At 51.0% G+C, this 13,039-nt stretch overlaps 1 protein-coding gene across 9 annotated transcripts in view; it reads left to right on the top strand.

The window, feature by feature from the left end:
* The window catches only part of ano5a (anoctamin 5a), a 202,902-nt gene that overhangs the window by 156,387 nt on the left and 33,476 nt on the right, over positions 1-13,039 (top strand). For all 9 annotated transcript variants that reach the window (XM_038808347.1, XM_038808344.1, XM_038808342.1 and 6 more), the window contains 4 exons: positions 4,679-4,813; positions 7,025-7,127; positions 10,873-10,933; positions 11,334-11,485. In XM_038808347.1, the coding sequence (XP_038664275.1) occupies positions 4,679-4,813; positions 7,025-7,127; positions 10,873-10,933; positions 11,334-11,485 (451 nt within the window). The remainder of the gene's footprint in view (positions 1-4,678; positions 4,814-7,024; positions 7,128-10,872; positions 10,934-11,333; positions 11,486-13,039) is intronic.

Below are 13,039 nucleotides of genomic sequence, written 5' to 3'. Positions count from 1 at the left end.
GGGATTGGGACTTGGTGAGTTGTTGGTTTAGAGGGCCAGTGTAGATAAAGTGGGCCACATAGCCTCTTACTGCGCAGTAACAATTCTATAATTCTTCCTCCCCTCTCCAAGCTCATTACCCTGATTGTTCCCTCACTTTGCCCATCTTCATACATCAAGAAATAAAGACTTGCATTGGGTACAACATCTTTGTGATTTATAATTAAGTAATGTTTGAAGTCACTGTTGGAAACTTGCAGTCAATTTGTACACTGCAAACTCTTACAAACAGCAATGTGATAATGTTCTTTTGAAATGAAAATCGCTTATTGTCACAGGTAGGCTTCAAATGAAGTTACTGTGAAAAGCCCCTAGTCGCCACATTCCGGCGCCTGTTCGGGGAGGCTGTTACAGGAATCAAACCGTGCTGCTGGCCTGCTTGATCTGCTTTCAAAGCCAGCAATTTAGCCCTGTGCTAAACAGCCCCTAAGATGTTAATTGAAGGGTAAATATTTGACCAGGACACTGGAGGTACCTCCCCTAGTCTTCCTTCAAATAAGGTTGTGGGATATTTTACATCCACCCTAACAGAGTGTGTGTGGTGGGGGGGGGGGGGGGGGGGGGGGGGGGGGGGGGGGGGGGGGGGGGGGGGGGGGGGGATGGGAGGGCGGGGGGGGGGGTGGGAGGGCGGGGGGGGGGAATTGGGGGGTGGGAGGGCGGGGGGGTGGGAGTTGGGAGGGCGGGGGGGTGGGGGTGGGGTTGGGGGAAAGATTGAGTGGGGAGGGAAAATGTGAGGGGAGAGCGGGAAGGACTAACAGTGAGGAGATGGGGGGGGGGGGGGGTCTCTGACAATGCAGCACTCCCTCAGCTCTGAACTGGAGCTTTTGAGTTTTGTGTTCAACCCTGGAAGAGAATCTTGTAAATTCAGAGGCAAGAGTGTCAACAGCAGAGTCATGACTGGCATGCAATCCATCGCCGTAAATTGAATTGTTTCTCGGCCATGGAAGCTCCCACTACTACCTGATAGCGAATAGGTAAAGGTAAAGTCACCATATTCCCAGATGTGAAAGCAGAACTAGGGGGCATAGCCTCAAAATAAGGGGAAATAGATTTCGGACTGAGTTTAGGAGGAACTTCTTCACCCAAAGGGTTGTGAATCTATGGAATTCCTTGCCCAGTGAAGCAGTTGAGGCTCCTTCATTAAATGTTTTTAAGATAAAGGTAGATAGTTTTTTGAAGAATAAAGGGATTAAGGGTTACGGTGTTCCGGGCCGGAAAGTGGAGCTGAGTCCACAAAAGATCAGCCATGATCTCATTGAATGGCGGAGCAGGCTTGAGGGGCCAGATGGCCTACTCCTAATTCTTATGTTCTTGTATGTTCTTATGACCTAGGCTGGTTTCCCCTTTGAAGGGGGGAGCTGACTGGTGGTGGTTTAACCTGAGGGTCACCACACCTCAGGCAAGGGGCAAAGTTCAGAAAACTTCATGACTAACCTCAGCCAGTACGGGAATTGAACCCGCACTGTTGACCTTGATAGACAACAGTGCCAGGTGGAAATGCAATGAGAAAGAGAGCAATTGGACCTGGGTCACTGGTGTCTGATTAGAAAATCCTCTTGACCTCCCCTCCAAGTACAACATGTGACCTCGACAAACCATGATCACTAGTTTGCAGTTGACCTTGGAGTTGATCCTTTTCTGTTAATCATTCACAACTTCTTGTTCCTGCTGATAATTTTCTCATTTTTCCTCTGTTTTTTTTCTATATTTGTTTTATGGGATGTGGGTGTCATTGGTATGGCCGGCTCGGTCAGTATTTGTTGTCCATTTCTAATTGCCCCTGAGAAGGTGATGGTCAGCTGCCTTCTTGAACCTCTGTAAACACCTGCTGTAGGTACACCAACAGTGCTGTTAGGGAGGGAGTGCCAGGATTTTGACCCAGTGACAGTGAAGAAACGGCGATAAATTTCCAAGTCAGGATGGTGAGTGGCTTGGAGGGGAACCTCCAGGCGGTGGAGTACCCAGGTATCTGCTGCCCTGGTCCTTCTATCACAGGTTTTACTGAGCTTTCACCTTGCTACTAGTTTAGTTTGTATTCTCGGAGGGGGTGGCTCGGGAGCTGGACAGAAGCAATGCTGGGGTTTCAGAGCTAGCTCTGCTCCTTTATCCTGGTGATAGGTTTCTGGAGTCATAGAAAACGGAAGGTAACACTCTAACAAAATAAAGTAAAAGAAGCCAACTCACACATTGGAGCCAGGAATAGAAGGTTGAACATAAAATTGGCCAGTGTTGAACCATCCTTCCATTTGGTTCATACTTGTTTTCACAACATGGCCGGAGTGATTCCCTCCCGAAACATGCATGAGCCCAACGTATTATCAGGCAGAAAGACACCAGGTTGTGTTTCTGGCATCATCGTGCCAGTCTGGGATAATATAGTTCACGGGCAGGTCTGGACGTTGGGAGCCTGCTGGCTCTGTGTAAATCAGCTAGTTGTGCTCTTTAAAAGGCAATTGACGGCCATAATATGTGCAGAGTGAAATAATACACTTTCAAGAATGGGATTTACACCAGCCTTTTTTCTCATTTTATAATCAGGCGGCATAGCAACACAGTGGTTAGCACTGTTGCTTCACAGTTACTGTGAAAAGCCCGTAGTCGCCACATTCAGGCGCCTGTCCGGGGAGGCTGGTACGGGAATCGAACCGTGCTGCTGGCCTGCACTGGCTCCTATTGATCAGTCCCATATTTCTCTATTATTCTTTCTTTTGTTCTTTGACTTCCTTTTAAAAATAAAATCTCCTCATCATGTGAAATGAAAAATGAAAATCGCTTATTGTTGCGAGTAGGCTTCAATGAAGTTACTGTGAAAAGCCCGTAGTCGCCACATTCAGGCGCCTGTCCGGGGAGGCTGGGACGGGAATCGAACCGTGCTGCTGGCCGCCTTGGTCTGCTTTAAAAGCCAGCGATTTAGCCCAGTGACTGTGTATTTGCTCCAACAAAAAGAATGGCCATGGTTATTGGTTATTTCTCTTCGTAAGATTGCTTTTACAGCTGAACACGGCCACATCATAGACGACTAAGAGTCAAGTACGTGGTTTTCCTCCTTACCACCTTTGAGTTTTGATTGATGTTCCCCTGTAGCGAAGCCTCAGTTGTGCAGCCTAATTGGCAGCATGGTGGCACAGTGGTTAGCACTGCTGCCTCACAGCGCCAGAGACCGGATTCAATTCCAGCCTCGGGTGACTGCGTGGCGTTTGCATGTTCTCCCCGTGTCTGCATGGGTTTCCTCCGGGTGCTCCAGTTTCCTCCCACAGTCCAAAGGTATGTAGGTTAGGTGGATTGGCCATGATAAACTGCACCTTCGTGTCCAAGATGTGCAGGTTCAGGAGGGATTACGGGGCTAGGGCAGGGTCGTGGGACTAGGTAGAGTGCTCTTTCAGAGAGTCACTACAGACCCGCTGGGCCAAATGGCCCCCTTCTGCACTGTCGGAATTCTATGGATTTGATTTTTTTTTAAAATTATTTTAAAATGGGCCAGCATTTGTTGTCCATCCCGAATTGCCCAATTATTGAATGGTCCGCTAGATCATTTCCGGAGGTCGTTAAGAGTAAATCACATTGCAGTGGGTCTGAAGTCACCTGTGAGCCGGCCCAGGTAAGGACGGGCGATTTCCTTCCCAAAAGGGCATTCGTGATTCAGATGGGGTTTTTTGTTGACACTCGAGGGTTCGGTTCACGGTACCATTACCGGGACTAACTTTATTATTCCAGATTTTGAAAATGAAATTAAATTCCACCAGCCCCAGCATTAACGACCAGAAAATGCAGCAAAAACTCAGCGGGTCTGTCGGGAGAGAGAAGAGAGTTAACGTTTCGAGTCCGTTTGGTTCTTCATCAGAACAGAGAGTGCGGGACAATCTGACAGATATTGCAGTGTAGCTGGAAGAGATTTCCATAAAGGCAGAGCGAGCCTAATAACCAGAGGAGAGCCTGGGCTCCCAGATTACGAGTTTAGTGATTTCACCTCTTAAGAAAGGGCCGATCTTTCAAGTTCCTCAACTTAAGTCGGAATCTTTGCCTGACTAATAACCGGGACTCCAGTTTTGAAGAGATTGTCTCTCAATGGGCGTGAGAATATTCATTAGTGGATAGGGACTGGTTTAGCACAGTGGGCTAAACAGCTAGCTTGTAGGCAGCACGGTAGCATTGTGGATAGCACAATGGCTTCACAGCTCCAGGGTCCCAGGTTCGATTCCGGCTTGGGTCACTTTCTGTGCGGAGTCTGCACATCCTCCCCGTGTGCGTGGGTTTCCTCCGGGTGCTCCGGTTTCCTCCCACAGTCCAAAGATGTGCAGGTTAGGTGGATTGGCCATGCTAAATTGCCCTTAGTGTCCAAAATTGCCCTTAGTGTTGGGTGGGGTTACTGGGTTATTGGGATAGGGGAGGTGTTGACCTTGGGTAGGGTGCTCTTTCCAAGAGCCGGTGCAGACTCGATGGGCCGAATGGCCTCCTTCTGCACTGTAAATTCTATGATGTAATGCAGAACAAGACCAGCAGCGCAGGTTCAAATCCTGTTCCAGCCTCCCCAAACAGTAACTTCATTGAAGCTTACTCGTGACAATAAGCGATTATTATTATTATTATAATTCTGCTTTCAGAATCGAGTTTATATAACTTCTCTATATTTACCCTCCAGAAAGTACTATGGAGAGAAGATTGGGATATATTTTGCCTGGCTTGGATTTTACACTGAAATGTTGGGAATTGCAGGAGCCGTCGGATTTATTTGCTTCCTGTATGGCTGTATTACCAAAGATGGAAATGTGTGGAGGTAAGCTTCCCTGTTTTGTTTTGAATGGATAACACTTCAACAAGGAGCAACGCTCTCTTGTCCTCTTGCAAGGGAATACAACCTGAGCCCCCCCCCCTTGACAATGCAACGCAGCTTAAGACTGAAATTTAAGCCGTTTCCTAACTAACTTGCTGTGTTTAAATTTAAAAATCTGCCAAAATATATTTAGTTTCCAGATATTCAGGTAGGGGTGTCATGGTGGCACAGTGGTTAGCACAACTGCTTCACAGAACCAATGACCCGGGTTCATTCCCGGCTTCAGTTGACTGTGCGGAGTCTGCACGTTCTCCCCGTGTCTGCGTGGGTTTCCTCCGGATGCACCGGTTTCCTCCCACAGTCCAAAGACGTGCGGGTTAGGTGGGGTTGGCCATGCTAAATCGCTCCCAAATGTCCCAAATGTTAGGTGGGGTTACGGGGATGGGGTGGAGGTGTGGGCTCGAGTAGGGTCTGCTCTCCGAGGACCGGTGCAGACTCGATGGACCAAATGGCCTCCTTCTGCACTGTAAATTCTATGATTAAGGTGGGGCGAGGCCTGGTGCAGCCAGCGAGGCCGTTCAACACAGATCGGAGAACAGAAAATATCCCCCCAACCACCACAACCCCTACGGACTTGCCATCCCCCCCGCCCCCTCTCAATTATCAAGGGCTCTCCACGCATGCCATCCCCAGCATCAGCATCAGAGACACTCTCACACCCTCGAACCACCATCAGCATCGGTGGCTCCCCCCCCCCCCCCAAACAAACAAAACGCAAACTATGCCCCCCAATGGGGTCCATCCCGCTACTGCCCCTTGGCACAGTTGGCCTCCAGGGACGATACTTGTCTTTGCACCCTCAAGGAATCCCCTCGACTGATTCATACTGTTACAGATCTATGAGGGGCGGGGTCACTACTGAAATCAATTATGTATGTAAATGTATTCAAACAACCGAATGAAAATGAAAATAGGGAAATTCGATCTTGTCAGGGAGAATTCCGTTTCCCGATTGTCGCGGGATTTTGCGCCCGTGTAGCCGTTCTCACTGACGGAGGACTTTGGGGGGGGGGAGGGGGGGTTGCAAAATCACCCCCCTGTAAGTCCCATTTCATATCTGGGACTGTGGCTGATAGTGTCATGTCCGAAGCCCAGAGTATGGACCAGGAGGTTCAAACACCTGGGTCTCATTCGCACATTTCAACTCTTGACTCCTACCTGGTGTTGTTGGGAACGGTGTCACTTCTGACAGGTGGCAATCAAAACTGTTTGGAATGGGGAGGATGGGGACACCTGACACCATTGTCAGGGACATCCAGGGGCGGGATTCTCCGACCGGCGGGGGGTCGGAGAATCGCCGAGGGTCGGCGTGAATCCCTGCCGCGCTGGTCGGCGGCCGCTGGCAGCAGCCCCCCCGGCAATTCTCCGGCCCGCGATGGGCCGAAGTCCCGCACGTTCTATGCCGATCCCGCCGGTGTAAATTGGAGTTGGTCCCTTCCCGGCGGGACCTGACAGCGCCGGCGGACCCCAGGGTTCTTGGGGGGTCGCGGGGGGATCTGGCCCCGGGAGGCGCCTCCATGGTGGCCTGGCCCGTGGTCGGGGCCCACCGATCCGCGGGCGGGCCTGTGCCATGGGGGCACTCTATTCCTACGCGCCGGCCGTGTATGTCTCCTCAATAGCCGGCGCGAAGGTGAATCCCCCTGCGCATGCGCGGGGATGACGTCAGCAGACGCTGATGCTCCCGTGCATGCGCGGACCCGCGCCGGCTGGCGGAGTCCTTTCGGCCCCGGCTGGTGTGGCGCCAAAGGCCTTCCACGCCGGGCGGCGGGTCGCAAACCACTCCGGCGCTGTCCTGGCTCCTGAATGTGCGAAGGATTGCGCACCTTTGGTGCAGCCCGACACCGGAGTGGTTCCCGCCACTCCACTGCGCCGTTTCTGCCCACCCCGCCGATTCCCAGAGAATCCCGCCCATAGGGTCCGTCCTTGGTGAGGCTAGCACGGATTGAGGGGGCTGTGAGCACCAGAAAATTAACGAACGGACACTCCTTTTGTTTCTGTACCGGAATGATCCTTGACTAAAGAGAAACGTGAAAATATGAAGTTAAATGATGAGCTTTCTTTTGTTTCTCCAACGCAATGTGTTTTCGAATTGAAATTATGAATGAGGTCTGCCGAGGGGGGGTTTAATGACCAGTTTTCCCATCCTTCTCCTAGTGAAGAGATCTGCGACGCTGAATTGGGTGGGAAAATCATCATGTGCCCCCTGTGTGACGGTTGTGACTTCTGGAGACTGAATACCACCTGCGAATCAACCAAGGTGCGTTAGCTTTGAACAGAGGGAACTACAATTCCAAATAATGTAGCTGACAAAGCAATGCCCTTCACGATCCTTCCAGCTGCACATTACAGCAGACGGGTTCAGGGCAAAGGCATGCCCCTCGTACCTGCCCCACCACTCAATGCGATCATGGTTGACTGATTGTAACATAACCCCCTCGTTCCTGCCTAAACCACCCCCCCCCCCCCCCCCGCCGATAACCTTTCACCCATTTTTAAATGGCGTTTCGAGCTCCAATCCCTCCCAAACCCCAGCTCACTATAAGGGGGTCCCCAGGCTCCCCTGAAACCCGCAAAGTGCCGCTCCCCCAGCCCGATCACCACCGTGCAAAAAATGCCAGCTTGGCACCTTGGCAGTGCCCCTTCCAGCTAAAGCCCCACTCAATTACCTCATTTTGGGGATGATTTGGGACGTAGACTTTGATGCGATAGCTTTCCATACGGTACAAATTCAAAACTCCTTCGGTCAGACCAAAAGAAAGGTCAGCACAGATTTATATTGATAGTATATTGGTTATTTATATACATGATGAATTGATATAGTACTTGGAGATTATGCTTTGGCATTATTAACAGAAGTCATGTGGTGTAGACACGCGGCACATTTAGACTTGTTGATTTTAAAATTTCACAATCTGATAAATTAAGAAATAATAACAATTCAGACCAACTGAAACTGTGATCGGTGACCTAAGGATTGGTTAAACTGGCAATATGATTCAGCTTCTAAGCGTGGAAATTTGAATGTCTTTTTTGAATTCAGTCCAAAAAGGTCTGCCCCTTATTCTGAGGTGGTATACCGTGGTGAGGTGGTGTACCATGGTGAGAAAGTGTACCATGGTGAGGCAGTGTACCAGGGTGAGGAAGTGTACCATAATGATTTGGTGTACCGTGGTAAAGCATTATACCAGGGTGAGGCAGTATACCATGGTGAGGCAGTGTACCAGTGTAAGGAAGTGTACCATAATGATTTGGTGTACCATAATGAGGTGATGCACCGTGGTGTTGCAGTGTACCAGGGTGAGGAAGTGTACCGTAATGATGCGGTGTACTGTGGTGGGGTGATGTACCATGGTGGGGTGATGTACCGTGGAGGGGTGATGTACCATGGTGGGGTGATGTACCGTGGTGGGGTGATGTACCGTGGTGGGGTGATATACCGTGGTGGGGTGATGTACCATGGTGGGGTGGTGTACCGTGGAGGGGTGATGTACCGTGGTGGGGTGATGTACCATGGAGGGGTGATGTACCGTGGTGGGGTGATGTACCGTGGTGAGGTGATGTACCGTGGTGGGGTGCTGTACCGTGGTGGGGTGGTGTACCGTGGTGGGGTGGTATACCGTGGTGAGGTGATGTACCGTGGTGGGGTGGTGTACCGTGGTGGGGTGGTGTACCGTGGTGGGGTGGTGTACCGTGGTGGGGTGATGTACCGTGGTGAGGTGATGTACCGTGGTGGGGTAGTGTACCGTGGTGAGGTGATGTACCGTGGTGGGGTGATGTACCGTGGTGAGGTGATGTACCGTGGTGGGGTGATGTACCGTGGTGGGGTGATGTACCGTGGTGAGGTGATGTACCGTGGTGGGGTAGTGTACCGTGGTGAGGTGATGTACCGTGGTGGGGTAGTGTACCGTGATGGGGTAGTGTACCGTGGAGGGGTGATGTACCGTGGTGGGGTGATGTACCGTGGAGGGGTGATGTACCGTGGTGGGGTGATGTACCGTGGTGGGGTGATGTACCGTGGTGGGGTGATGTACCGTGGTGGGGTGATGTACCGTGGTGGGGTGATGTACCGTGGTGGGGTGATGTACCGTGGAGGGGTGATGTACCGTGGAGGGGTGATGTACCGTGGAGGGGTGATGTACCGTGGTGGGGTAGTGTACCGTGGTGGGGTAGTGTACCGTGGTGGGGTGATGTACCGTGGTGGGGTAGTGTACCGTGGTGGGGTGATGTACTGTGACGAGACGGTGTTCCAGGGAGGCAATGGCACAGTGGCATTGCCACAGGACTAATAATCCAGAGACTCAGGGTAATAATCTGGACACCCAGGTTTGAATCCCACCATTGTAGTTGGTGTAATTTAAATTCAATTGAAAAAAAATTCTAGACCACCCCCCACCTCCCAAATCCCCCACCACTTGCCCTCCTCCAGACAGGGAAAACATTCTTCCTGCATAGAACATAGAACGATACAGCGCAGTACAGGCCCTTCGGCCCTCGATGTTGCACCGACATGGAAAAAAAACTAAAGGCCATCTAACCTACACTATGCCCTTATCATCCATATGCTTATCCAATAAACTTTTCAATGCCCTCAATGTTGGCGAGTTCACTACTGTTGCAGGTAGGGCATTCCACGGCCTCACCACTCTTTGCGTAAAAAAACCCACCTCTGACCTCTGTCCTATATCTATTACCCCTCAATTTACGGCTATGTCCCCTCGTGCTAGCCACCTCCATTCGCAGGAGAAGGCTCTCGCTGTCCACCCTATCTAACCCTCTGATCATTTTGTATGCCTCTATTAAGTCACCTCTTAACCTTCTTCTCTCTAACGAGAACAATCTCAAGTCCATCAGCCTTTCCTCATAAGATTTTCCCTCCATACCAGGCAACATCCTGGTAAATCTCCTCTGCACCCGTTCCAAAGCTTCCACGTCCTTCCTATAATGAGGCGACCAGAACTGTACGCAATACTCCAAATGCGGCCGTACTAGAGTTTTGTACAACTGCAACATGACCTCATGGCTCCGGAACTCAATCCCTCTACCAATAAAGGCCAACACACCATAGGCCTTCTTCACAACCCTATTAACCTGGGTGGCAACTTTCAGGGATCTATGTACATGGACACCGAGATCCCTCTGCTCATCCTCACTACCAAGAATTTTACCATTAGCCAAATATTCCGCATTCCTGTTATTCTTTCCAAAGTGAATCACCTCACACTTCTCCACATTAAACTCCATTTGCCACCTCTCAGCCCAGCTCTGCAGCTTATCTATGTCCCTCTGTAACCTGCATCTACCCTGTTGAGTCCTTTAAGAATCCTGTATGCTTCATTGAGCTCGCCTCACATTGTCCTAAACTCTGGTGAATGCAGATCCAACCTCATCAAACTCCCTCAGATGACAATCCCACCTTCTCAGAGATGAACCTTCATTGCAAACTCTCTGTGGAAAGTATATATTTCCTCGGATAGGGAGATCAAAACCGTACACAACCAGCTGCAAGTTCCCCTCCAAAACACTCACCGCACTGACTTGGAGCAAAAGCATTGTTACAGAGCCAGAATCCAGGAACGGCCTTCCTAACCTCATTGTGGGTGTGCCTACGCGAGATGGACTCCAGCGCTTCAAAAATGTGGCGCACCACCAACTTCTCAAGGGCAATTAGGGATGGGCAATAGTTGTTGGCCTTGTCTCTAACATTCACTCCCCCTGAAAAAGCAAATAAATCGAGGTGTGGACACACCTTGCTCTCAACCCCTAAACCTGGTGTCTTTCCCCTTCCCAAGTGAAACATTGGCAGACTTGTGTACCACTTGACTGCACAAACTGAGGGGGTGATTAGAGTTTACATTTGTAAAAGGGTAATCTATTGTTTTTTTAAAAAGGCAAATGGAAAACATTCTGCGCCTGTGGTGTCTGTACGAAAACTGGCTAATCTAATCAATGTTGCAATGCTGGAGAAAGATTGTCATTTTCAAATCTTCTTTCTTTTGCCACAGAATTCTCACCTGTTTGACAACGCAGCCACTTTGTTCTTTGCTGTTTTTATGGGAATTTGGGGTGAGTGCCATTTGTTGTTGCAGTTGGTTAACCTAAAACCGAAACAAAACTGTGGCCGTGAGTTCCCGATCCGAGTACGCCCCCCCCCCCCCCCCCCCCCCCCCCCCCCCACTCCCCCATCACCGCTGCCGGCGAGAACGGTGCATTTGGCGCTCAGCCAGAACTTCATTCGCTGCAGCGCCCCGCCCTGGAGTATCCCGTCGGCGTGAGCGGACGGAGAATTTCAGCCAGTCGGTCCATTGATCTGGTATCGCCTACGTTAGTCACAGCGCGTAAGTGCAGTGAAAGCCTTGACTCTACCCTGGTTGCATCTGTCGGTGAATCTGCGCAATGAAAGGTACTGGAAAATGCAGTTTTCAAATCTTTGTTACATAACTTCCCCTTTCTGTCCCTTGAACAGTCACTCTGTTTCTGGAGTTGTGGAAGCGGCGACAGGCCAAGCTTGAGTATGAGTGGGACCTGGTGGACTTTGAAGAGGAACAGCAACAACTCCAGTTACGCCCAGAGTACGAGGCGAAGTGCACTCACACCAAGAGAAACCCAATCACTCAGGTGCGGTTAGCGGACAAAACATGACATCTTCAGCTTTGCTGTGGGTGACTGCGACATGAAGGAGCTTCTGTAGGGGCATTGGTTGGGAACTGAGGGTACCATAATGGCTGTTTTTGGTACATCAACGTTAATGGGAGGACAATCGGGGGAGTGACAGCTTTAGTTGTCCTGATCAAATGTGAATCAGTTGTCTGGCCAATTTGTTGAATAGTGTTACCAGCTGCCGCTAAAGTAGTTTGCTGGCGATGTTAATTTGGAAACTTAACCGATCCCACTGCATGTCGTCCTTCCTCAAGGTGAAACCATTTCACATTGGACAGCCTAACGGGTCACAAAATACCTTCCTCTTCCTCCGGGACCCGGTGTTTATGGTCACGCAATTGGCTGGGTGAAGGCTGGTTAAAAACACTGCGAAACCTTCTCTTGTGGAAAGATGGAAACTTGCTGTGTGGTCGATAGGGTCTGACCTACAGGGTCACCCACAGGTCACAAAATGCAGTACAAAGGCCAACATGTGTTGAAAAGTTATAAATCATGGAAGACCAATGCTTCAGAAACTTCTCAACACCATTCGATCTCGAAGATGTGTTTATTTTATTGAAATTCAGTCCAGCCTAAGATATTCTCTGGAATGTAATGCAGAACATGCCAATTTCATACATACCAAGAGGCAATGCAATAATGACCTGGGTCGGGATTCTCCCGCAATCGGCGGGCGGGCCGTACCAGCGCCAAAGAGTGGCGTGAACCACTCCAGCGTCAAGCCGTCCGGAAGCTGCGGAATCCTCCGCACTTCGGAGGGCTAGGCCGGCGCTTGATGTGGTTGGCGCCACGCCAACCAGCACCGAAGGCCCTCCGCCAGCCGGCGCGAGTTGCCGCATGCGCAGGAGCGCCAGCGTGTGTTGGCGCATGCGCAGAACCGCTCACTTGATCCCTGTGAATGCACAGGGGGGGGTTTTCTCCGCGCCGGCCATCGCGGAGCCTAGCACAGGCCGACGTGGAGGGAAAGAGTAACCCCACGGCACAGGCCTGCCTGCAGATCAGTGGGCCCCAATCGCGGGCCCCCCCCCCCCGGGGCCGGATCCCCTGCGCCCCCCCACCCCCCAGAGGACTCCGCAGGCCGCCCCCAAAGCCAGGTCCCGCCGGGATGGACCTTGTCTAATCCACGCCGACGGGACTGGCCGGAAACGGGCGGCCGCCCGGCCTATCGGGGCCTGGAGAATCGCCAGGGGGGGGGTGCTGTTTCCACAGTGTCAGCACCTCCGTTAGAATTTCCCTTCGAAACTTCAAATCACCAGCGCAAATCAGTAACTGCTGTGCTATCACTGACTGTCTGTGCACTAACATGCTCCACATTGCTCGCTCCTCCTGTTCTCAGCTTTGAAGATTTCCCTTTGTCCCACTCCAGCTCATTAACAAATTCCTCACGGAGCCTAACAGGCGGCTAATTGGAGGTGATCACCTTTAAGCCCCATTCACTTTGCAAATTGCACAGTGTCCTGCAGGCCAATTCAGGAATGTCATTCAGGAGTAGCATTTGCAAAACGTGTCCAC

This window comes from Scyliorhinus canicula, chromosome 9, assembly GCF_902713615.1.
Source record: "Scyliorhinus canicula chromosome 9, sScyCan1.1, whole genome shotgun sequence".
In the NCBI taxonomy this organism is placed as follows: Eukaryota; Metazoa; Chordata; class Chondrichthyes; order Carcharhiniformes; family Scyliorhinidae; genus Scyliorhinus; species Scyliorhinus canicula.
Note: the sequence above shows the minus strand (reverse complement) of the source record. Positions and strands in the feature narration are given on the sequence as shown.